Genomic DNA, 25,816 nt, shown 5'->3' with positions numbered 1-25,816 from the left:
TGAAAACTCTCTTTTCTGCAGCTCTGTTTCCATGCTGTTCAGCAAAAACAAATCACTGTCAGCTTAAAGCTCACAGAATGCTTTTTATATTTACCCATAATCAGAAAGAAGTGCTTCACATGTTACTGTGTCACTGGCCGACAAACTGTATAGTTTAGCTAGTGTGGGAATAGGCAAGTCTTACCATATCATGTGACTTGCTCATGGTAGCTTTGCCTGCCTGCCCACTCCCTTTCCACGGACTGCTCTTCATTGGGTTAAGTGACAATATTGTTAATACTGCAGTGCTCTAAACAAACCACACAACTCGGCTTTTGGAAATATACTGACAACATGCATGCACTGAGAATTCTAGGCTCCAAGTTCTCAATGCTCGAGAGATAAATGTGTATCCATATGCTACTGGTGATTACATTGCTGCTCTGTTTACCTTTTTAAGAGATGTGACGAACAGAATTATACCATTTGACGATTATGTGATGAAAGGTTTATAAACCAATTTTTGAGCTGGAGGGGGAAGTGCAATGGTTATGTGGAGGCAGTGATTATGTGGTGAAATGCAGTAAACGCCTTTTAATTGCTATTTTAGTAGTAAAGTTCTTAAGAGTTACAAATATTGTCTTGACATATAGAACTATAAACAGTTTAACCTTACTGAATTTCTTATATTTTCTCTTTCTTGTTTCTTTTTTAACTTTTTATGTTTTCCTTGAATCTTGTATTTGGAGGTCAAATTTTTTATTCAGCTCTAGTCTTTTAATTAGGAATGTTTGAAAGTCCTTCGTTAAATGTCTATTTTTTCCCCCTGAAAGATTACACTCAGTTTTGCTAGGTAGGTGATTCTTGGTTTTAATCCTAACTCCTTTGCCTTCTGGTACATCATATTCCAAGCTGTTTGCTTCTTTAATATGGGAGTTGCCAAATCCTGTGTAATCATGGCTAGCTCTACAATATTTGAATTCTTTTTTAGGTGCTTGCAGTACTTTTTCCTTGATCTATGAGCTCTGGAATTTGGCTGTGATGTTCTTGAGAGTTTTCATTTTGGGATCTCTTTCATGTGGTGATCAGTGGATTCTGTCAATTTCTATTTTGCCCTCTGGTTCTAATATATCAAGGCCTTTTTCTTTGATAATTTCTTGAAAGATGTCTGGGCTTTTTTTTTTTTTAAATCATAGCTTTCAGGTAGTCTTCTGGGTCTATTTTCTTGGTCAGATGTTTTTCCAATGAGAAATTTCACATTTTCTTTTTCTTTTCTTTTTCTTTTTTTTTTTTACATTTTTGATTTTGTTTTATCATATCTTGACGTCTGATAGAGCCATTAGCTTCCACTTGCTCAATTTTAAGTTTAAAAAATTTTTTTATTAATTTATTTTGATTTATCAACAATCACTTCCGTATGCTTTAGAGTTGAAAATTTTTCTCCCCCTTCCTCCCCCCCAGCTTCTCCAAGACGGCGCACAATCTGATATAAGCTTTACACTTACATACCCATTAAACATATTTTCACATTAGTGAAGTTGTAAGTAAAAATTAAAACCAATAGAAAGAATCATCAGAAAGATGAAACAAAACTCAACAGAAGTTAAAAATAAGTGATAGCGATTCGACTTCCATAGTTCTTTCTTTGGATGTGGACAGCATTTTGCATCCTGAGACCTCTGGAGATGTCTTAGATCCTTGTAATGCTGAGAAGGGTTCAGTTTAACAATCTTAGTCATTGTATAACGTGGCTGTTATTGTGTACAAAGTCCTCTTGGTTCTGCTCACTTCACTCAGCATCAGATCATGTATAAGTCTTTCCAGGTTTTTCTGAAGTCAGCCTGTTCATCATTTCTTATAGTATAATAGTATTCCATTACATTCATATACCACAACTTGCTCAGCCATTCCACAATTGATGGGCATCCTCTCAATTTCCAATTCTTTGCCACCACAAAAAGAGCTGCTATGAATATTTTTGTACATGTGGGTCCTTTTCCCATTTGTTTGATCTCTTTGGGATGTAACCCTAGAAGTGCTATTGCTGGATCAAAGGGTATGCATATTTTTGTAGCCCTTTGGGCACAGTTCCAAATTGTTCTCCAAAATGGTTGGATAATTTCACAACTCCACCATCAATGTATTAGTGTTTCAATTTTAATTTTTAAGGAGTTATTTTCTTCAGTTAGCTTTTGTACTTTTCCATTTGGCCAATTCTATTTTTTAGGAAATTATTTTCCTTGGTAAATCATATATCTTTTTCCATGCTGTTGACTTTTTTCATGATTTTCTTACTTTATTCTCATTTCTTTTCTCAGTTTTTATTCTGTTTCTCTAATTTGCTTTTTAAAATCCTTTTAAAGCTCCTTCAGGGATTCCTTTTGGGCCTGAGACCCAATTACATTTTTTCTTGAGACTTCACATGTAGCCGTTTTGACACTATTGTCGTCTTCTAAGTTTATGCCTTGATCTTTCCTGTCACCATATTAACTTTCTGTAGTCAAATTCTTGTTTTGTCATTTGCTCATTTTCTTTGCCTTTTTTGTGACTTGGTCTTTTTATGTGAGAGTTGGGTTCTAGTCCTGTGTGGTCCCAAGTTTCTTGTATTGGGGATCAGGGTCTTACTGCTGGATTTTACTGGGCTTCAAGGCTTAGCTGCTTGCTTTCACTGGAGGGTAGGTTTCCTTTCTAGCTTGTATGTTGTGGGGTGGAGACTCCCTGTTGGCCTCCCCTAGCTGCAGGCCTGCCAGAGGGTTGAGGCCTTTGTGCCGGTTTGCTAAAAGGGTCTTTTGATCTGGGTTTCCTGCCTTGATTATTCCACTGAAGGTTTCAGACTGAGCAGGGTGTTGGATCTGATATTTTGCATAGCTCCTGAAGTCAGAGCCATACAAAGGTGCTGCTTGCATCTGTACTTGCTTCTTCCTAGTTACACAGGATACAGCTCAAGACCATTCATTGCCCAAGATGACCATCCTTAGGTCCCCTCCTCAGTCTGCACTTCATCTGAAATGCAGCTCAGGTATGTGAGTGACAGAGGTTCCAGTTGACATCTGTTCCTGCTCCCTGCATAAGATTGGGACCTCTTCTTGTCCTACTGAACAGCTAGTAGCCCTCATCTGTTCCCTATGCTGGAAGGCTCCATGTTAAAGCATGCTTCTCTCCAGATCAAGTTCAGTGTCCACTAACCTCTCTGATATTTCTTCTATTGATACTTACCTGTACCTTCAAACAAACAAACAAATGATCAAACAAACAACAAACCTAACTGATTTTTTCCCTTGAATTTCTTGATCAGGGCTTTGTCTGGTGTGTTTTTTAGATTTCTCTGGTATTGTTATGGGGGAAAGCTGGACTATACTGCTTTCTTTTCCATCAAATTGGGTCTAATTCCTTTGTGAGCTACTTCTCTGTACTCTGTAACTGTTCCCTGAAGTGTCATTGATCACTTGAGTTTTTGTAATTGAACTAATGATTTTATTTAAGATATTTTGTTTTTTAAAAAAAGTTTTTATTGGTCTGTTTTTTTCATCATCATAGTCATCCCTGTCATGTCATGGACAAGTCACCTGTTTGCTATAGTTCCTTATCTGTAAAATGAACTGGGGAAGGAAATGGCATACCATTCCAGTATTTTTGTCAAGAACACCCCAAATGGGGTCACAATTAGTTGGCTGCAACTGAAAAATGACTAAATAACAACATTCTATTACATTTATGTGCTATAATTGCTTTAACCATTCCCCATTTGATGGGCATCTACTTTGTTTCCAGGTATTTTATGCATTTTGTAGTTATTTGGAATGGGATTTCCCTTTCTATTTTTATTTCTTGGGTTTTGTTATTAGATAGAAATTCCTTTTTTTTTTTGAGAATTTATTTTGTAGCCTGCAACTTGGCTGAAACTATTCATTGTCTGAGTTTCTGTGGTGATTCCCTAGGATTTTCCAAGTATGTGGATCATATCAGCAAATTGGGATAATTTTATCTCCTTTTTTTTTTTTTTGGTGAGGCATTTGGGGTTAAGTGACTTGGCCAAGGTCACATAGCTAGTATCATGTGTCTGAGACCGGATTTGAACTCAGATCCTCCTGACTCCAGGGCAGTGCTCTATTCACTGCACCAAATTTTATCTCCTCTTTTCCTATACTTATTCCTTTTGTTTCTTTTTCTTGTCTTATTACTGTTGCTAGCATTTGAAGAAATATATCAAATAATAGTGGGGAGGGTGGATATCCTTGCTTTACTCCCATCTTTATTGAGAAAGGTTTTAGTGTATCCCTGTTGCTTATGATACTGGCTTTTGATCTTAGATTTTTTTTATAAGGTTACAAAAAAGTTACTGTCTATACTTCGTTACATTTTTAGCATAAAAATACTATAGTTTGTCAAAGGCTTTTGTTGCATCTATTGAAATAAGTGGTTTTTTATATTTTGGTTGTAATTATATTGATTGTTTTACTAATGTTGAGTGATTGTTTTATTGCTGATAGAAATCTCACTTGGTCTAATGAATGATTCCTGGATAAATCACTGTAGTCTGACAAGATTTTGTTTAAAAATTTTTGAGTTAATATTCATTAATAATATTTGCTGCCAACAGTATTCTGTGTTTTATCTTTTTTTGGTTTTGGTAGTAGGGTGTTATTTGTCTCATAAAAGGATTCTGGTAGAGTGTTCTTTTTACCTCAATTTTTGAGAATCATTTGTGAAGTATGGGTACTGATTATTTTTTAAAAGTTTGATAGAATTCTCCTGTGAATCTGTCAGGCCCAGGAGTTTTTCCTTGGTAGTTTCTTCACAGCTAGATCTGTTTCCTTTTATGAGATCTGTATTTAAGAACCATATGTAGTATTTTGTACTTTTGAAGATATTCCTCTATTTCTTTTGTGTTCTCAGTTTTGTTATCATAGACCTGTGTGTCTTCTGGTTTTTTTTCTGTAATCTCACCTCGATAATGTGCTGTTTTATTTATTTGCTTTTCTCCCCTCTTTTTTTTAGCAGATTAGCTAAAGATTTACCAATTTATTAACATTTTTAGAGAACTGGCTTTTAGTTTTATTCATAATTTCTGTATTTTTTTTCTATTCTATTTTTCCTCTAATTTTTAATATCTTCTGTTTTGTAGTTATTTTACATTTGTTTATTTGTTGGCTTTCTAATTTTTAAAAAATCTATTAAGCCTCTATTTTTCTGCTTTGTCAAGATCTGTTTACAGGCATATGATGTTCCTCTGAGGAGTGCGGTAGCTGTATGGTAGAAATTTTGGTGTGATGTTTTATTACTGTTAAGTTTTCATTTGGATCTGTGTTATTTGTTTGTGTTCCTTGAATCAGTGACTGCTTTTTATTGTTTTATGGTTAGTGAATGTATTGTGTTATGGTCTGTATGGTTTGGATTCTGGTTATACTATTTCTGTAGTTTTATATTTGTCTTGAATATCTTTGTGCTCTAATACATAGTTTTTATAACCGTTCTATGTGGTGCTGAGAATTCTTTTTCAGTCCTGTTTATAAGATATCACAAATCTTTTAGCTTTAATTTCTCCAGTAATTTTTTCAGTTTCACATTTTCCCTTTTTGTATATCTTTCTGTTAGATTTATCTAAAACAGAGAGGGATATTGAACTCTTGCGTTACTATTGTATTATTACGTCTTCCTTTATCTCATTTAATGTTTCCTTTATTAATTTGGATGCTAAGGAATTTGGAACATATAATTTTACTGCTGATATGATTTGTTGTCTGTAGTTCCTTTAATCATAATGTAGTTTCTTTGTTTATCCCTTAAATTTTTTTGACTGTTTGATTTTGCTTTGTCAGATAGAATGATTGAAATTCCTGCTTTTTGTAATCACTTGAAGCATAGTAATTTTTTCCCCATCCCCTCAGTTTTATGATCTATAAATGTATTTTTTGTAAGCAACAGGTTGTAGGTTTTTTTTTTATTCAGTCTCTTGTTTTATTAGATTGCTTAATCCACTCACATTTAAATTCTAAGAGTTAGGTTTATATTTTCCTCCATTTATCTCTAAATGTTTTGATCATGTCATTATTTCTCCCCTCTTCTGATGTAAACACGATTTACTAGTTACTTTAGCTTAATCTTTATTAAAGATGGCTCTCTTTTCATGCCCCTTCCCCCTGAGTTAACATGAACTAATGCAAAGTGAAATGAGCAGAAACGGAAGAATATTGTACACAGTAATAGCAATGTCATATGATGATCAAGTGTGAATAACTTGGCTATTCTCAGCAATACAGTGACCTAAGACAATTCCGAGGGACTTATGATAAAAAAATGCTGTCTCCAGAGAAGGAACTGATGGAGTCTGAACACAGATCAAAGCATGCTTTTTTTTTCACTTCATTTTTCTTGAGCTTTTTTTTTTGGGGTCTGTTTTTTTGCCACTGTGTAACTAATATGGATATAGTTTTGCATGACTGCACATGTGTACCTATATCAAATTACTTGCCACCTCAATAGGAAGAGAGGGGAGGGAGAGGAGAGAATTTTGAATTAGAAATTTTAAAAAACAAATGTTAAAAATTGATTTTACATGTGATTAGGACTTTTTTTTTTTGTGTGAGGCAGTTGGGGTTAAGTGACTTGCCCAGAGTCACACAGCTAGTAAGTGTTATGTGTCTGAGGCTGGATTTGAACTCAGGTCCTCCTGACTCTATCCACTGTGCCACCTAGCTGCCCCCTAAAAGAATTTTTTTAAATTATTTTAGGCAGTTGGGATTAAGTGACTTGCCCAGGGTCACACAGCTAGTAAGTGTCAAGTGTTTGGTTGGAGGCCAGATTTGAACTCAGGTCTTCCTGACTTTAGGGCTGGTGCTCTATCCCCTGCGCCACCTAGCTGCCCCTAAAAGAAAATATTTTTAAAAGAACATATGTAAAACCAAGTTTAAATAACTGGATAAAAGCAAGAAATAAAAATGAACTAATAAAGCAAAACCCCAAAGTGAAAGAGATAAGAAATGGGGGAAAGTTGTTAATTACTTCAACTAGTTTTTTAGTTTATTCTCTTAGATTCTCCAAATATATCATATTGTCTGCAAAGAATGGTAAGTTTTGTTTCCTCATTGCCTATTCTAATTACTTAAATTTCTTTTTCTTCTCTTATTACTATAGCTAGCATTTTTAGTACAATATTGAATAACAGTGGTGACAATGGGCACCCTTGCTTTATCCCTGATCTTACTGGGAAAGCTTCTACCTTATCCCCATTACAGATAATGCTTGCTGATGGTTTTAGATAGATACTTCTTTTCATTTAAAGGAAAGTTCCATTCATTCTTATGCTCTCTAGTGTTTTTTAATTGGAATGGGTGCTGTGTTTTATCAAAGGCTTTTTCTGCATCCATTGAAATTGTTATGTAATTTCAATTTCTTTTTCTAAGATAGAGTTAAGTACTCTCTTCTTTTGTTAATCTGGGCAATTCATATTTTTGTAAATATTCATCAGTTTTACTTAGATTGCTATATTGGCATACAGTTAGGCTAAATAGCTCCCAATTGTTGCTTTAATTTCCTATTCTTTGGTGGTAAATTCATCCTTTTCATTTTTGATACTGGTAGTTTGGTTTTCTTTCTTTTTTTAAAAATCAAATTAACCAGTGGTTTATCTATTTTATTTCTCATAAAAACAGTTCCTAGTTTTATTTATTAGTTCAGTCTTTTTCTTATTTTCAATTTTATTAATCTCTTCTTTGTTTTTCAAGATTTCCATTTTTGTATTTAATTGTGGATTTCACATTTGTTCTTTTTCTAGTGTTTTTTAGTTACATACCCTGTTAATTTATCTGCTCTTTCTCTATTTTATTGACGTAACCATTTAGCGAGATAAATTTTCCCCTAAGTACTTTTTTGGCTGTATCCCAAAAATTTGGCATGATGTCTCGTTGTTGTCATTTTCTTCAATGAAATTCCTAATTGTTTCTATGATTTGTCCTTTGACCCACTCATTCTTTAGGATTAGATTATTTAGTTTGCAGTTAATTTTTAATCTATCTTTATTCTTTGTGTATCTCTCCTTTGCGTGTGTTTCAGCATATTATAGGATTCTGGTTTTTAATCCATTCTACTATCAGCTTTTGTTTTAGGGTGAGTTCATCCTATTCATATTCACGGTTATGATTACTGTGTATTTCCTTCTATCATACTTTCCCCTCCCCCCCTCCTCAAAAGTGTTTTACTTCTGACCACTGTCTCCTTTATTCCTTCCTCCTTTTTATCAGCTTCCTCCTTTTATTCTTCTTTCCTCCTGCTTTCCTATAAGATAGATTTCTATTACCAAATGAATGTGTATGTTATTCTTTCTTTGAGCCAGTTTTGATGTGAATAAGTTCAAGCACTGATTGCTACCCCCTCCTTTTCCCTCTAGTGTAAAAGCTCTTTCTTACCTCTTTTATGTGAGATAATTTACCCTATTCTACCTTTCTCTTCCCTCTTCTCCTGGTGCATCCCTCCTCACCCCATAATTTTATCTTTTTGGATATCATTCCATCATAGTCAACTCACACCTCAGCCCTCCATATACTACTTCTAACTGCCTTAATAATGATAAAGTTCTTAGGAGTTATGAATATTATCTTCCTTTGCAGGAATGTAAACAGTTGAACTTTATTGAATCCCTTCTGATTTCTCTTTTGTATTTGTTTTTATATGCTTCTCTTGAATCTTGTATTTGAAAGTAAGATTTTTTTATTCAGCCTTGACCTTTTCATCAGGAATGTTTGAAAGACCTGCATTTCATTAAATGTCAATTTTTTACCCCTGAAGGATTATACTCAGTTTTGCTGGGTAGGTGATATTTGGTTGTAATTCTAGCTTCTTTGTCTTCTGGAATATCATATTCCAAGCCCTCTGATCCTTTAATGTGGAAGCTGCTAATTCTTGTGTTATCCTGAATATGGCTCCATGATATTTGAATTTATTCTTTCTGATTGCTTGCAATATTTTCTTCTTGACCTGGGGGTTCTAGAATTTGGCTATAATATTCTTCGGAGTTTTCATTTTGGGGTCTCTTCCAGGAAATGGATTTTTTCATTTTGTATTTTACTCTCTTGTTTTAGGATATTAGAGAAGTTTTTCTTGATAATTTCTTGTAATATGACATCTAGGCTCTTTTTTTTAAAAAAAATCATGGCTTTGAGGTAATTCAATAATTCTTAAATTATCTCTCCTGGATCCCAGGTCAATTTTTCCTATGAAATATTTTACATTTTCTTCTATTTTTTCCATTCTTTTGAGTTTGTTTTATTGTTGCTTGATGTCTCCTGGAATCATTAGCTTTCATTTTGCCCAATTCTTATTTTTAAGGAATTATTTTCTTTAGGGAGTACTTGTTCTTCCTTTTCCATTTGTCCAGTTCTGCTTTTCAAGGAGTTCTTCTCTTCAGTGGATTTTGGTACATCTTTTACCATTAGGCTTATTCTGTTTTTTTAAGGTGTTAATTTCTTGAGTATTATTTTGTGTCTCCTTGATTTTTTTCATAATTTTTTTGTATCACTCTCATTTCTTTTCCCAATTTGTCTTCCACCCCTCTTGTTTGATTTTAAAATTCCTTTTTGAGCTCTTCTATGAATTTTTTTGGGCCTGAGACCAATTCACATTTTTTGGGGGGGAATTTGCATGTAGCTATTTCCACATTGTCTTCTGAATTTGTGTTTTGATCTTCCATTCATCATAATAACCTTTTCTGGTCAGGTTCTTTTTTTGTTGGTTTTTGTTTTTGCTCATTTTTGCAGCCCATTTCTTGACATTTAACTTTATGTTAAAGTTGTGCTATGTTCCTGGGGTGTGGAGCAAGCTTCAGGTTTTTTGTCAGCTGCTGTTTTCAGAGCCAGTTCTTTTTTTTTTTTTTCCCCCTTTCACTTCTTCCAAGGTGGTATGATCTAAGGATAGATGTATTTACTATTGTCCTGGCCTGTGCTTTGCTCTGTGAGTGACCAAAAGCATTCTTTTCTGCCCTGGAACTGTGACCAGGTTCCCTAGTCCTGTTCTTCCTTGCCCTAAGACTACGTCCCAGAGCTGTATAGGCAATGCAACACAGTCCTGTTTTCAGTGTCAGCAAATGGTCCCTTGTAATCTCCTTTTGAACAGTTTTCTGACCCCCTAACCTTCTGTAGACTAAGGACTCCAGAACCTACCCTTGTCTGTGTGCTGAGAGCTCCAGAAGCTACCCCTTGCTGATTCAGTCATCCCCAAGGCCTGTTGCTGGCTTGTCTGGGCATTACCTGCCCTGGACTGTGCAGTAGTCTCACCCCAGTGAGACAAACCTTTTCTGCCAATCTTTTAAGTTTTCTTGGACTGGAAAATTGTTTCCCTCCATCCTTTTGTTCATTCTGGTGTTCTAGAATTTGTTGTGAGGCATTATTTTGTCTGGAGGGTTAAATGGGAGAACTCTGGTGAGTCCTTGCCTTTACTTTGCCATTTTGTCCCCTTTTCCCTCTCAGTCAAGTTCTTTCCTTCCTCACCTGCCCTTCAATTAGTCTTGTTTGTTAGTTTTTCCTTTACTTTTTTGTGTGTGTGTAATCAGGGTTAAGTGACTTGCCTAGGTCCCGCAGCTAGTAATTTAAGGGATGTTCAAATCCCTTACCTTGGAGTCTCCAGTGATATTTGCTGGAATTAAACACGGAAGATTTTGGTTCGTGGCTTGCTTCTTTGTAAACATTTCAATATTCTTATTGAATTTTTTTAAGTCTTTAGGCTATTTTGATGTCAAGTTGAGCAGTAGGAGGTACTTACTAGTGCAGTGTAGGACTGGATAAGTTGTTCAGTTTTGGTTGCTGGCTTCCATTTTTCCACATTAGTTACTGACAAGACACATCTGCTCTTTTTTAAATTGATAATTGAGTTATTATAGCTTTCTTTTAAATGTGATCTTAGGTGGTTTGAATTGGTACTCTCATTTGTTTGTTTCTTTGTTTGTTTGTTTGTTTTGTTATAAAGACCCCTCTGTAATATATGTCAACAACAGTAAGCTCTTGCCGAGGCAATGAATTAATTTCATTTATCTAAATGTTATGCAAATTTTTAGGTGGTGTTGCAGATTTGAGTGCTGAGCCTAGGGACAGGAAGACTGAGTTCAAATCCTCCCTGGATTGTAAAATTGTGATAATAATACTTACCTTTCAGTGCTGTTGTGAGTATCAAATAAGATAATAATGTGTTTAGCAAGTGCCTGACTTGTAATAGGTCTTATGTAAATATTAGCTATTATTATTATTACATTTGTGAATTGCTTTCAACTCTTTTCATTGGTTTTCTGTTGGCTCCCAACTTGGGTCTGGTCCAACAATGTGACCCCTAAAAAATTATTGATGTCTTTTGTTTTTATAGTATATTTTATAAATATGCATATTTAACAATATATGAATAAATATATCACATATCTTATATTTTATATTTTTTTCATTTCCATATATATCTATGCTAATCCCACAAAGAGCCATCCCATGTAACAAAGAATAAGAAAGAGAAAAACAATTCAGTAAAACTAACCAGCATATCAGCTGAGCCACATATTATGTGCATTGTCCTATATCCAAGGTTTTCCATCTTTTCAAAAAAGAGAGGCAGGTACTTTTTTTTTTATTCTTCCTTAGAACCAAGCTTGGTTATTATGATCATATAATGTTCACTTTAAAAATAAAAGTCTTTCCATTTTCATTTTTATAGTCACTGTGTATATTCTATTATTTGTTCTACTTCACTCTATCAATTTGTATGTTTCAGTACTTCATTTTATAATTTTTTATGGAATGTTCCACTATATTCTTGTTTCCCAATCTGTTTAGCTATTCTCTAATTGATGCATATGAATGTATGTGTCTGTATATGAAAATGATTATAGATATCTAAGTATATGTATATAAGTATATGTATGTAAGTATAAGTATATGCATGTGTATGTATGTATATGTATATAGGTCTAGATATACATATGTGTATGTGTATATATAATTACACAGATATACAAGTGTATACACACATATGCACTTGCATGCATGCATACATACACACATACATGTATATACCCACGCTTAATTGTAGCCTTCTTGTGGGAGGAATGAGGGGGAAAAAAGAACAAAGTAACAAGTGCACAACAGAGAATGAAAGAAAACTTACAAGGAAGCAAAGAAAAGATAGCTCTGAACATAATGTGTAATACATATGTATATATCTTGGTGAGGCAATTGGGGTTAAGTGACTTGCCTAGGGTGGCACGGCTAGTAAGTATCAAGTGTTTGGTCTGAGGTCACATTTGAACTCAGGTCCTCCTGACTTCAGGGCTGATGCTCTATCAACTGTGCCACCTAGCTGTCCTTGTGCATTGGTTTTCTTGAAATGGAAATTTATTGCTGTATATTTTGAACCCTCTCTAATGTTCTGTTATGCACATGGCAATGCTTTTTTTTCCTTTTCTTATTTTGTATTTAAATTTTTTTTGGGGGGGATTACACAGTGGGGTTAAGTGACTTGCCCAGGGTCACACAGCTAGTAAGTGTTATGTGTCTGAGGCTGGATTTGAACTCAGGTCCTCCTGAATCAAGGGCCGGTACTCTATCCACTGCACCACCTAGCTGCCCCAATATAAAAAATAAAATAATGAAAAATATCCCTTTGGTAGTTTGGTTGGCATAACATTAACTCTATATAAAAATTTTTTGGTAATATTGTCATTTAGTTATATTGTGATGACCTGGCTTGGAGCCCTGAATATTCTTTCAGTTAGTTAAGTTCTTTAGCTATTTTGTTTTTCAGCTATTTAATTTGTATTTTTCTTGTTTTTCTATTTATATTGTGAATTTTTATTTTTGATTTGTCAGATGGCATGATTTCAGTTCCTACATTTTTGTATTTACCTAGTGCAGAGTAAATTTTTCCTAGCCTCACCTATGTATTCTATGTATGTCTTTCCTTTGAAATGTTTTTCTTATAAGCTACAGATTGTAGTTTTATTTTCTTATCTTTCAGTATTGTATTCTCCATTTTATTCAGTTGCTTAATCCACTTACATTTAAAGTTATGAGTTTGGTTAATATTTTCCTGTGGTTTGCATCTCAAATATTTTTTTTTCCATTGAATTAAGATTTGTTTTTGTTCCCTTTTATCTTTTGTAGATACTGTATTGCTAGGATTAGTTTTTCTTTAGTTCTTATAGAGAGCCTATACATAAGCTTTCTTCCCTGCACTCCCTTAATTCCTCCCCTTGCCCCTTTTTATCTGCTAATCCTTTCCTGAGTTTTGGAGTTTCACTTAGTGATTTCACATTTCCAGTTAGGACATTTTGGGTTGCCTCTTGCACTCCTTTGCCTGTTGGACTTTATTTGTTTGCATATTGTCTCTCACATTAGATTGTAAGCTGCTTGAGGACAGATATGGTCTTTTACTCTTTTTGTATCTTAGCACAGTGCTTGATTTTTCTTTTTTTTCTCTTTAGTTATCTCATTATTCCCCTCCTTTTCCCCTCTTAATTCAGTGGTTAATTCAAAATCCCTTCTCTCTTCCCCTCCTGTTTTGTTTGTTAGTATTTTTCTTTTTCTGTACCCTTTTCTAGTGATTTCCTTACCTTGTTTTCTTCAATAATTCTTTTCCTTTTCTGTTCTAAACTTATATTCTTTGATTCATGGTCTGTATTTTTTTTGTCTCTTTGTATTCATTATAGCATTATAGTTTCTGAAGTACCAAGTTTGAGCTCCTTCTAATAATGAATTTCCATATTATTGCCTTTGTAAATTTTGCCCCCATATCCCTTTTTTCTGTTCTTTCTTAGATGTATCAGTTTTTAAGGGAAATGAGAGAAGATGTATAGCCTCATGGTGTATATTTCCCCGTGTCCTAAATTCTGCGGTCTATTTCTACCCCTTGCCCTTCCCATAGTTATTTCCCCTCCCTCCCATTTGCCTTGTACTTGGTTCTCTAGGTTTATGTCCTTCCACCATTCTGGGTGCCAGTTGCCCCAGGTAGCTCCTAGTTCCGTTCTTCTGTGTCAGGATATTATCCATGGAGGCTCAATACTTTTCAGAGGAAATGATCTCTCACTTCCTGCAAATTAGACCCATTGTAATGTCCCCATCTCCTATTATAGAATATATCTCCTCCTCCATGGGAGTACTATTGAGTGGGGTCCATTCTTCCCATTGGGTTGAGACCTTTCTCTCTCATTCTTATCCTTTTGTCTAAATTCCTCCTTTTGCCATCTCTTCTATTCTCCTATAACTCTTCTTCCTGAGAAACTGCTGGAGTTATCTTCCCTTTATTCTTCACTCATCAACATGACTAGTGTGTATTGGCATTTCCCCCCACTGTTTTCTGTGTTATCTTTCCCCTTTTACTCACTTTCCCATACTGAAGTTTATTCCCACAAAATGTATTGATTCACCAGTAGGAGGGAGGCAGGGAAGAGTATTGTGGTATTTTAGGCCTGTTCTTCTACCAGCACTTCTTTTCTTTTAAATTCTAGTTTCCTCTTTGTCCCCTTGTGTATTTTTTAAAAAAATTTCTTAATGGTCACTCTGTTGTTTTTAATCATTTTTAGAGATAGAATAATTTATTTCATTATTTTTTCCTTGGTAGTTGTATTTATTTAGCTTTCTTATGTTTATATTGTTTAAGGTATTTGCAGGTTCATTATTCTGCTCACATCTGTTTGTTTTCCTATAATATTCCAAACACCTCTTTTTGAATGTCTATTTAAAATGAATATTAGGCTCACATTTGCAAGTTAAGCCATTTTGGGTTGTATTTTGAACTCCTTTGCTTTTTGGCATATATTATCGTATCCCTACTGCAGTTTTTATTAGGTGCAGAATAGTCTTGTTAGTTGAATTTCTTTTCCTCATATTTGAAGGCCTTTTTCCTCTCTGCAGAATTAATTGTCATTAAAATTGTTGAATTTGACTTCAGTGTCTTGGAGTTTGAAACATAGGGGTTATGTTTTTGTTTTTGGAGATGATATGTGGATTCTTTAAATTGGTGCTTTGTTTTCTGTATAGAGAAGTTCTGGGGAGTTTGATAAAATGATCCTTAGATAGTCTCTGTATATCCTGTCTTTGAAATCAGTGACTTTTGTTTGTATAGAGAGCATGTGCTCTTTTACCTTTTTTGCTTCTCTGTCCAGGTTGTCCTTTTGATTCATTATGTTTGTATTCTAAAACTCTTGTTCTCTCTTTAGCTTTTTTGGAGAGACTCACCACTGTAGATTCAAGTTTTTCTATTCTACTAATTACTTCTGACCATAATATGTGCTGACCTTAAATTCTAGTATTTGTTCCCTTCTAACTTCTTTTATGCTGTTTTCCTTTTTTTGTACCATTCTGACACAGTAGATTGTGGTTCCATTCTGTGTTGAGGTTTTCTTGTATAAGGCAATTCAAACCACCACCTTGACTCCTATTTCTCCTCAGAACCCTATAGAGACAGCCCAGGACCCTGATCCTTTGAAATAGTAGTGCTTTCAGTCTGGTGTTTGTAGCTGTCATCCTAGGAAGCATCCTCAGTAGAGCTGTTGCCTGGCAACTGTTTCTGCAGGTCCAGTAGCTATGGCTTCTGAAGGACCAGAAAGTTCTTATCTGCAAAGTCACTGTCAAATGGTTCAGTATCCGAAGTGGATATGATTTTTCAGTGGAAATGACATTAAAGAAGAGGCACCATCATCTGATTTTCTCTTGTACCCTAAGGGCCTTAGGACCTTTTCATCTGACTTCCAGCTGAAACTTTCCATATATGTTGTTTTCCCCATTAGAATGTGAGCTCCTTGAGAGCAGGGAATGTCTTTTCTCTTCATCTCCCCAGCACTTAGCATAGTACTTTGCACATAGTAAGGCCTTAATTGGTCATTTGTTCCTTCCTTCCTTCCTTCCTTCCTTCCTTCCTTCCTTCCTTCCTTCCTTCCTTCCTTCCTTCCTTCCTTCCTTCCTTCTGTTTCATCAGGGATTGGTTCAATTTCCTTTATCTTGTAATAATTAGAGAAATTTGTGATTTTTGTGAGTTTAAGTATCTTCTTCTTAAAATGTTTGGTGGTTTTAGTCTTTTTTCCCTTGTATTCTCGTGTTACTTTCTGATGCCTCCTCATTTGATGGTGTCTGTATTCCCAGGGTTGGAAAAGACTGTTTCAATTTCTTCCCAAGTTGGAGTATTTATTTTTCCTTTCTTTTCTTTTCTTTTTTTTTTTTACTAGATGTGCTTTTTTTTAGTATAAATTTATTTATTTTTTAGCTTTCAATATTTACTTCCGCAAGATTTTGAGTTCCAAATTTTCACCCCATCTTGCCCCTCTCTCCACCCCAAGATGGCATGCATTCTGAATATCCCTTCCCCTAGTCTGCCCTCTCTTCTATCTCTTCCTGCCTTCTTTTATTCCCTTCCCCTTCTATTTTCCTGTAGGGCAGGATAGACTTCTGTACCCCATTTCCTGTATTTCTAATTTCCCAGTTGCATGTGAAAACATTTTTTTTAAACACATGTTTTAAAAACTTTGGGTTCCAAATTTTCTCCCTTCCTCCCTCACCACCTACCCTCATTGAAAAGGCAAGCAACTCAATATAGCTTATATATGTGCAGTTATGCAAAACACTTCCATAGTAGACATGTTGTAAAAAACTAACTGTATTTCCCTTAATTGTATCCTGCCCTACCATTTATTCTGTACTTTCTTTTGAACCTGTCCCTCCTCAGAAGTATTTGCTTCTGATTACCCACTTTCCCAATCTGCCCTCCTCTCTATCATCCCCCTGTTCTCTTGTCCCCTTCCTCCCCTATTTTCCTGTAGGGTAAGACAGATTTCCATACCCAATTAAATGTGTATGTTATTCCCTCCTTAAGCCAAATCCTATGAGAATAAGATTCACTCATTCCCTCTCACTTTCCCCCTTTTCCCTTCCACTGTAAGAGCCTTTTCTTTTCTGTTTTTTTTTTGTGGGATAATTTACCCCATTCTACCTCTCCCTTTCTTCTTCTCCTAGTATAATCCTCTCTTATCCCTTAATTTTATTCTCCAGATATGACTCCTCAATCTTCGACTCACCTTGTGCCATCTCTCTCTCTCTCTCTCTCTCTCTCTCTCTCTCTCTCTCTCTCTCTCTCTCTCTCTCTCTGTCTATCTATACATATATACATATATGCATACATACATGCATATAATTTTTCCCTTCCCACTACCCTAATCCTGACAAAGGTCTCATGAGTTATAAGTATCATCTTTCCATGCAGGAATGTAAACAGTTCAGTCTTAATAAGTGTCTTATGATTTCTCTTTCCTGTTTACCTCTTCATGTTCCACTTGAGTCTTGTATTTGAAAGTCAAATTGTCTATTCAGCTCTGGTCTTTTCATCAGGAATGCTTGAAAGTCCTCTATTTCATTGAATGACCCTTTTTCCCCTGAAGGATTGTACTCACTTTTGCTGGATAGGTGATTCTTGGTTGTAATCTTATCTCCTTTGCCCTCCGGAATATTATATTCCATGCCCTGCGGTCCTTTAATGTAGAAGCTGCTAAATCTTGTGTTATCCTGATTGTGTTTCCACAATACTTGAATTGTTTCCTTCTGGCAGCTCGTAACATTTTCTCCTTGACCAGGGAACTCTGGAATTTGGCTACAATATTCCTAGGAGTTTTCCTTTGGGGATCTCTTTCAGGAGGAGATCAGTGGATTCTTTCAATTTCTATTTTGCCCTCTGGTTCTAATATATCAGGGCAGTTTTCCTTGATAATTTCTTGAAAGATGATGTCTAGGCTCTTTTTTTGATCATGGCTTTCAGATAGTCCAATAATTTTTAAATTCTCTCTCCTGGATCTATTTTCCAGGTTAGTTATTTTTCCAATGAGATATTTCACATTGTTTTCTAATTTTTCATTCTTTTGGATTTGTTTTACAGTGTCTTGATTTCTCATAAAGTCACTCTTCCAATTGCTCTATTCTAATTTTTAAGGAAGTATTTTCTTCAGTAATCTTTTGGACTTCCTTTTCCATTTGGCCAATTTTTCTTTTTAGGGCATTTTTCTCTCCTCATTGGCTTTTTGGACCTCTTTTGCCATTTGGGTTAGGCTATTTTTTAAGGTGTTATTTTCTTCAGTACTTTTTTGGGTCTCCTTTAGCAAGCTATTGACTTGTTTTTCATGATTTTCTTGCATCACTCTCATTTCTCTTCCCAGTTTTTCCTCTACTTCCCTTACTTGCTTCTCAGAATCCCTTTTGAGCTCTTCCAAGGCCTGGGACTGATTCATATTTTTCTTGGAGGCTTTGGATGTAGGAGCTTTGACTTTGTTGTCTTCTTCTGGTTGTTTATTTTGAACTTCTTTTTCACCAAAGTAAGACAAAATAGTCTGACTCTTTTTGCGCTGCTTGTTCATGATCCCGGCCAATTACTTGAGTTTTAAACTCTTTGTTAAGTCTAAGTTAAGAGTCTGCTTCCAATGTGGAGAATGTACTGTCCCAAGCTTCAGGGTTTGTACAGTTGTTTTCAGAGATCCTTGTAGGGACCTGTAAATTTTCAGTTCTTCCAAGGTGGTATGATAAGGGGTGAGGAGGGGTTTACTCCTTTGCTGGCCTGTGACCACAAGTATTCCTTTCTGGTTCTGTAACTGTGAGGAGGGTTTTCTCTCCACAGCCACTACAAGCTTGCCAGCGCCTCTCCTCACCCTAGGACCGCTGCCCAGAACTGTGACCCAGATCCCAGCACAGGCAAAGCAAGAGATTCCTGCCTCAGCACTGGCAAAGAAATCCCTGCAATCCCTCTCTCATCAGCCACTGGATTCCCCCTCAGTCTGTGGGCCAGAAGCTCAGGATGCAGCTGCCCCCCCAGGGCTGCTTTCTTGGGGAACTGGATCTGAGACCCCATGTTCTTCTCTCAGCAACGCAGAAACAGACTTTTCCCACTGACCTTCTAAGTTGTCTTTGGCGATCATGGGTTGAGGAGTCTGGAAAGCACCACAGCTGCCTGCGATTCAGTCCTCTGGGGCCTGCTCCAGGTTCTCTGTGGCCTGCACACCCATGCCGCGCAGTGCTCTGCTCCCTGCAATGTGCAGTATACCTTTCTGATCAATCATCCAGGTTGTCTTGGGCTGGAAGTTTGTTTCACTCTGTCTTTTTGTGGGTTCTGCTGCTTAAGAGCCATTTTTATAGGTATCTGGAGAGCAACTCATTGCTTTCACTCCGCCATCATGGCTCTGCTCTCTAGATATGCTTGAGTATTTACTTCTCACTCGTTTTGAGTCCATATGCCAGGTAGCAGGAGACCAGACCATTGCTAACTGGCTTTTCAGTTCCCTTTTCTTTAAGCCTGTTAGAGTTGTGCACACTTTCCCCCTGTTAAAATTCTGTCAGTTGGCTCTTTTCTAACTCTCTTGGCAATCTGCTGCTATTGCTGCTGCACTGTACTTAAACTGTCTCAATCCACAGTTTAAGAAGTGTTGAAGGAGTCCTGAGTGGAAAAAGTTTAAGAAGCTGTGCTCTAGATTACTCCTTTCTATGTGTCCATCTCTGACCTGTCTACTGAGCTAAAGACTTTTATCTGAAAATGTCCATTGGACCTCTTCATCTGATTGGCCTCTTGGTACCTCAAACTAAACTTGACATGAACCATCTCATTTTTCCACTAATAAACCTGGTTTTCCCTCTGACTTAATGATTCTTATCATTTATACCAGTATTTATCAGTTTCCTGCATTCAAATTTTGAGTGCTCTGTTTGTCTTTTTCCCTAACCTTCATATTCAGACTTCATGGATTCCTGAGGATTTCTACTTTTTAATACCTTTTACATCTGGTAACTATGGCAGTAGCCTGAGGTCTTTACCTACTCTTCTCCAATCTGTCCTTAGTTTGCTGCTAGGTTAATCTTTCTTATTTGGTCTGATCTAGAACTCTAAAGTGACTCACTGTTTTCTACCCATTAAAATTCAGATTTGCTTAATTGCTATTCAAGAATCATAACAATCTGGCATGACTCTCTCTTTATCAGTCTCTTTTACATTGTTTTCTTTTATAATAATGCTATGCTGGAGTCAGATTGTGCAGAGAACTCCTGTTCTGTGAACATGCTTTGTAGGTCTCGACTTTTATGCATTTGTTCTTCAAATTCCCTATAGCTAGAATACTTTCTTGGCCTGTTTAATTTTTCCCTATCCATTAAGATTAACTCAAGATGCCACCTTTTATTTAAAGTGTTTCTTGATCATTCCTTTCAATCAGCCAATAAGTCAACAAGTAAGAGAAGGGGAAGGAACAAGCATTTATTAAGTGCCTACTGTGTGCTAGGCACTGTGCTAAGGGCTTTAACCATTATCTCATTTAATCCTCACAACAGCTGTGTGAATTATAGGTGCTGTTATTCCCACTTGATAGTTGAGGAAACAGGCAGTGTTTAAGTGACCTGCCAAGGTTCACATAGCTATTAAGTGTCTGAGGCTGTTTCAGTATCAGTTTTCTAACTTGAACGTCTTAGAGCTCTTCCTTCCTTCCTTCCTTCCTTCCTTCCTTCCTTCCTTCCTTCCTTCCTTCCTTCCTTCCTTCTTTCCTTCCTTCCTTCCTTCCTTCCTTCCTTCCTTCCTTCCTTCCTTCCTTCCTTCCTCCTTCCTTCCTTCCTTCCTTCCTTCCTCCTTCTTCCTTCCTCCTTCCTTCCTTTCTTCCTTCCTTCCCTCCTTCCCTTCCTTCCATCCTCCCCCCCCCCTTTCATCCCTATACTAAATTGTAACCTTAATGTTAATCTGTTTGTTGAACAGGAGTTCACCAACTATAGTCTTGGTTAGATAGAGGACCATCAGGACTTACAATGTGTTTTGTCCCTGTGCAGTCTAGGCTTTTAGACATTATCATCTGCTTTGCTTCTAAGGAGCCCTGGACCTTTTTTCATCTACCCTGCCAAAGGATTCTATATATGTTCTCTCTTCCAATTATAATGTTAGCTCCTTGACAGTCTGTACTGTTTCATTTTACTATTTGTATCCTTACTGCTTGGAACACAGTAAATGCTTAATAAATGCTTATTCATTCATTTATTCATGAGAGCTAGTGTGGTTACTTTTGTCCTTTAGCAGCTTGTACATGGCTTAGCACATAAATAGGCATTTATTATGCTATTGAACATAGTATATGTTTGATGTTTAAATCAGGCTGAGGTTTGTTTTTTTGGGGGTGGTAGAGTTCTCTGAGGTACCTCTTTTAATAAACAGATAATCACAGAATTATACAATCTTAGAATTAGACTGAACTACAAAGATTATCTTGTCCAACCTCTACCCCAGTCATGAATGCTGTCTGTAACATTCATGATAAGTATTACTATTTGAAGACTTCTAACATTGGGAATTGTCTTATGAGAGTGCCTACTTAATTTTGGGACAGATTTAATGGTTAGGGAACTTTTCTTTAGTATTAGGCTGAAATTTTCTGTTGGAAAGAGGAACTTAGAAATTTATATAAGACTTTATTTCATTGTAAAAGTTAGAAAAAAATTGTTTTTGAGCAAATTAAAAGAGCCACTTAGCAACTTTTTTTAGACAGTGATTTGGAAACAATGCTAAGCTTATTTTTGTTTGGTTAGTGTGGTAGTATTTGGTTTGAGCACTGGTCTACAAAGTGTAGGCTGTGTCATCACTCAGAAAGGTTTGTGGTCAACCAGTCAGAGAGGGTGGGAAGATTGGTTGTATTTTACCCTCCCTTCCATAGCCAATTGTGGGACATGTTTTCAACACAATTATACCTACCCTTCACCCATAATTGCTCAACACTTCCCACTCTGTTAACTTCTAGCTTTTGCAAGATCCACTCTACCCCTTTGTACATCAACTGCAACCAGAAGAGTACCTACAGGAACAGCTTCACAGGTGCCATTGGAAAAATTATACCTACATTCCACCCCCCCCCCCCAGCTCATCACTTCCTCAGGCTTTGTGTTTTAGGGCAGTAATTCTTAAAAAAAGGTAATAATAAAAACTGTACCCTCTTCCCTCTTTTTTATTTTGTGTGTGGTACAGTGAGTCACACAGGATAATCAGGCATGAAGTTTTGAACTACATTATAGATTGTAATACATTATCATCCACCTAAACCTACTCTTCTTCTAAACTACCCTGTTTCTGTTGGGGACCTCACCTCCTTCTGGTAATCTAGGTTTCCAATCTGGTATCTTGACTCTTTAGTCTTTTTTATCTTTTAAGTAATTACTAAATCATGGTATTTCTGTATCCACAAAATTTTTGGCATCAGTCCTCTTCTTTGTACTTACATAGCCACTATGCTAGTTTAGGCCATTGTCACTTCAGCCTGAGTTATACTGTGCTCCCAATTGCTCCACGTCTCATATGTATTCCTTCTCTAATCCATCCTATGCACAGTAGCCAAATAAATTTTCCTAAAATGCTGTTCTCTATACATGACATAAAGCGTCATGCTCTACATACACTTTCCCGCCCCCAAACTGTAATAGCTCCCTGTTGACTCTAGGATCAAATATAAATGTTGACATTTAAAATCCTTTATAACCTGATCCTAACCTACCTTTTCACCCCTATTTAATGTTTTTCTCTTTGCCATACTCTTTAGTCAAGCTAGTCTTGGAAGCTAGATGGGTCAGTGGATAGAGTACTAGACAAAGAATCAAAACCTGAATTCAGTCTCAGACGTGAGCTGTGTGACCCTGGGCAAATCACTTAACCTCTGTCAGCCTTGATTTCTTCATCTGTAAAATTGTAATAACATAATACGTACTGCCTAGGGTTGTTGTGAAGATCAAATGAAATAATACTTATAAAAATGCTATATAAATGCTATGATGATGATGATGATGATGATGATGACGACGACAAACTGGCCTTGCTATTTCCTACACTCAGACAAAAACACAACTAAAATGTACAAACGTGAATAGGAAATTAAGGCATGATACCATCCATTAAACAGAATCATAAAGAAGGGGAAATTGATATCTAAAAACTTTCTGCTGAGTTGAACTCGGAGCCAATTCACTTTTTCTTGTTTTTGCATTGTGTGGTAAATAAGGAGAATATTATGAATACTGCTGAACACATTGCATGTTCACTGACTTGTGTTCTGTATTTAATGGTTATATTGTGTCTTTAAATAAAGAAGTGTTTTTTAAAAAATTTTGCTGTTTTGCTAGCTGTGTCACTAACGAACAGCAATTATTGATAAGTATACTCTCCTGTAGAGCATACACAAAGATTTAGATTAAAACCTAATCCCCAAGAACCTTAAAATTTGTACAGTTAGTATTAAGAGGGACTGGTTACATAAAAAGGTTTGGAGTTTAAAATAGATTAGTTTGAATGAATCACCATTGCTAGAAAGATGTCCTGAAGACATCGTAAAGTCAACATTCCATAAACTAAACTCATCCCCCCCCGCCATTTCCTCCTTTGCAAACGTATACTGGTTTATTTTATGATTACTTGTGAAGAGTTAGCCATGAAATGACAAATTTTTGGCGATGCATGGTAACTCATGAAGACTTTCTTCTAAAGTATTGAGTGGCTATGATACCTATTTGTAGTGGTAGTTACCACACTGATGAAATGATGAATTCTTGAAGTATTAAGGAATATTGAGCTTATGGAATGTTATGTGTTTCACCTGAAGAATAGCAAATAAAAACATTCAGTTTGGTTGTCATAAAATAATAGAAATTTTGAGAAAAAATAGAAGAACAAATTTTTAGACTACTTTCAAACATTTATTTTCTATTCTTTAGAGCACAAAGCTTTATGTATTACAATGATTTTTTTTAACTGTTTCTATTAACTTCTCAAGTCAGAAGTTTCATTATCAGTTGAAATATGTCACAAGATCAGGGAAGTACATTCATTATAGAATTATTTAATAAATAAGTTCTCTAGTTTGAAGAGCCAAATTTTTATGTGGGGTCAGGCAGTTGAAGACATTTACAAAGAATTAGTTGTTTGTTATTGCTGTATGAGTTGCAAGAATGGAAAAAAAAAGAAATTCTTTCTTCAATACTTCCTTCCAGGCTGAGTCATCACTAGAGAGTGGGAAGGGCAGCAGCAGCAAAAGAGAATCCAAACCCCAAAGCTGATATCTCAAAGTATCTTTTCTTGAAGTTGAGGGCTCAGAGGGGAGCCATCATGAGCGATGTTACCATTGTGAAAGAAGGTTGGGTTCAGAAGAGGGGTAAGTGCTTAACAAAACTGAAAAATACTAGTAAGAATAACAATTAAATTGTTGGTAATAGTTTAGGGGTGTGTTGGGAATTGCTTGAGAAGAAAAATGTAATGTCTGGCATTTTGTCTTAGCCAGTTGACAAAGTGAAACTTGTGATCTGTAGTATATTATGTTTTCTAGTTGGAAAAAAAAATAATGGTATGTGTTACAGTTTAGGTGTTGGCTTATATTTGAAAACATTTCTTGTAATTCTTGAATGTAATTTATGATTTGGCTGGCAAGTTAGACCTGACTTTTTGACTTTCAGTTGTACCTTATATATGTGTTTTGAAGAAACTTAAATGTTTTGTGCTTTTCCAAAGTGGCCCAAAGTGCTTCATTCTGCATAAATGACTCAGAATGACTTTAACTCTTAACAGATTTTAAATACACATACACATACACGTATATAAATGTGGATATATGTGTATATGTACATGAGTATATATAATTTCTAATGTAGTGCATTAGTCATTTGGATGCTGTATTTTAAAAATAATAGCTTGATGGGCTTGTAACTTAAGGGGCTGGGTGGGGTGGAAGGGAATCTATATATATAGATCAGTGGGAACTGATGCTATGGATGATTGAGACAAGTCATGGATGATAAGGGATTTTTTGTTCTTTAAATTTGTATTTTAATTTTTGTTATTCTGTTTGAAATATTTCTAGAATTCAAATCACTTAGTTTAAACAAATAATTCAGATATGTCATTTTTATTGGCATAAAATGAAATAGAAAAATGAAGTAAAGGAAGAATTTAATTTATCCTTGTAAATCCTTCATAAAATCACCTGCTTGTGGAATAAATGTGTTATTAGAAAACTAGAGACTTTAGTATAGTTGTAAGTAATTGCAGTTCACTCACATAACCATGTTAAGTGGGATGGAACTATTCTATTCTCAGGATTTCGAAGTTCCTGTGTAGCTATTTTCTGTGTCAAAAGTTATTGGCAGACATTGAGTTCTTTATAGAGTTTTTTTTTAAAGATTACCTATTATTCCTTTTAAAAAAAGGTTATATTGATGCCTTTTTTTACATTGGCATTTCTTCATATTCCACCAGATCCCAACCCCTTTGTCAAAAAGAAGTTAAGCAAAACTAATTGATAACAGTGAACGAATGTAACATTTCTCTATTGAGAAGAGAGAGCTGTATTTCATCATCTATTCAGAAACAATTTTGGTTATTTTTTTAAAAATCTGAGTTTCTTTGCCTTTTATGTGCTGTATTTTGAAAAAGTAATTACATACTAAATAGAAATACACATACAGTGTTTTATTAAAGCATTTTAATATCATTTTCAGTATTACATAAAATTTGAAACATACTTTCAAAGTTTTATGTTGTATGCAGAACACACCCAAAGTGGTGTCTTTTCTTTAGAAAGTACTTTTTCTACTTCTGAATTTTGCTTGCATTTTCTCCATATTCAAGACAGGTTTGGGGACTTATTGAATGAAGCTTTGCGTTGGTAATAGTTTACCATATTCTTGAATATCTCAACTGAACCGTTGAAGAAAATATGCAGATTTGGTCTTCAATTAAATCATTGTTTGGCACCTTTTGGACACTGTTGGTTATGTTAGCTAATATACACAATCTATTACTTAGAGATAGTCAACTTCATAAAAGATAGTTTGTTTCTGGG

At 35.7% G+C, this 25,816-nt stretch overlaps 1 protein-coding gene across 8 annotated transcripts in view; it reads left to right on the top strand.

Moving 5' to 3' along the window:
- AKT3 (AKT serine/threonine kinase 3) overlaps positions 1-25,816 on the top strand; it is a 414,511-nt gene that overhangs the window by 18,070 nt on the left and 370,625 nt on the right. For 6 of the 8 annotated variants that reach the window (XM_078156264.1, XM_078156263.1, XM_020982079.2 and 3 more), the window contains exon 2: positions 23,973-24,133. The exons of the other annotated variants lie outside the window; for them this stretch is intronic. In XM_078156264.1, the coding sequence (XP_078012390.1) occupies positions 24,088-24,133 (46 nt within the window). In that variant the 5' untranslated portion in view covers positions 23,973-24,087. The remainder of the gene's footprint in view (positions 1-23,972; positions 24,134-25,816) is intronic. 8 annotated transcript variants of the gene reach the window in all.

This window comes from Phascolarctos cinereus, unplaced genomic scaffold (genome assembly GCF_003287225.1).
Source record: "Phascolarctos cinereus isolate Bilbo 61053 unplaced genomic scaffold, phaCin_HiC Scaffold_5;HRSCAF=322, whole genome shotgun sequence".
In the NCBI taxonomy this organism is placed as follows: domain Eukaryota; kingdom Metazoa; phylum Chordata; class Mammalia; order Diprotodontia; family Phascolarctidae; genus Phascolarctos; species Phascolarctos cinereus.
The sequence above is the reverse complement of the archived record's forward strand: the minus strand, read 5'-3'. Positions and strand labels throughout refer to the sequence as shown.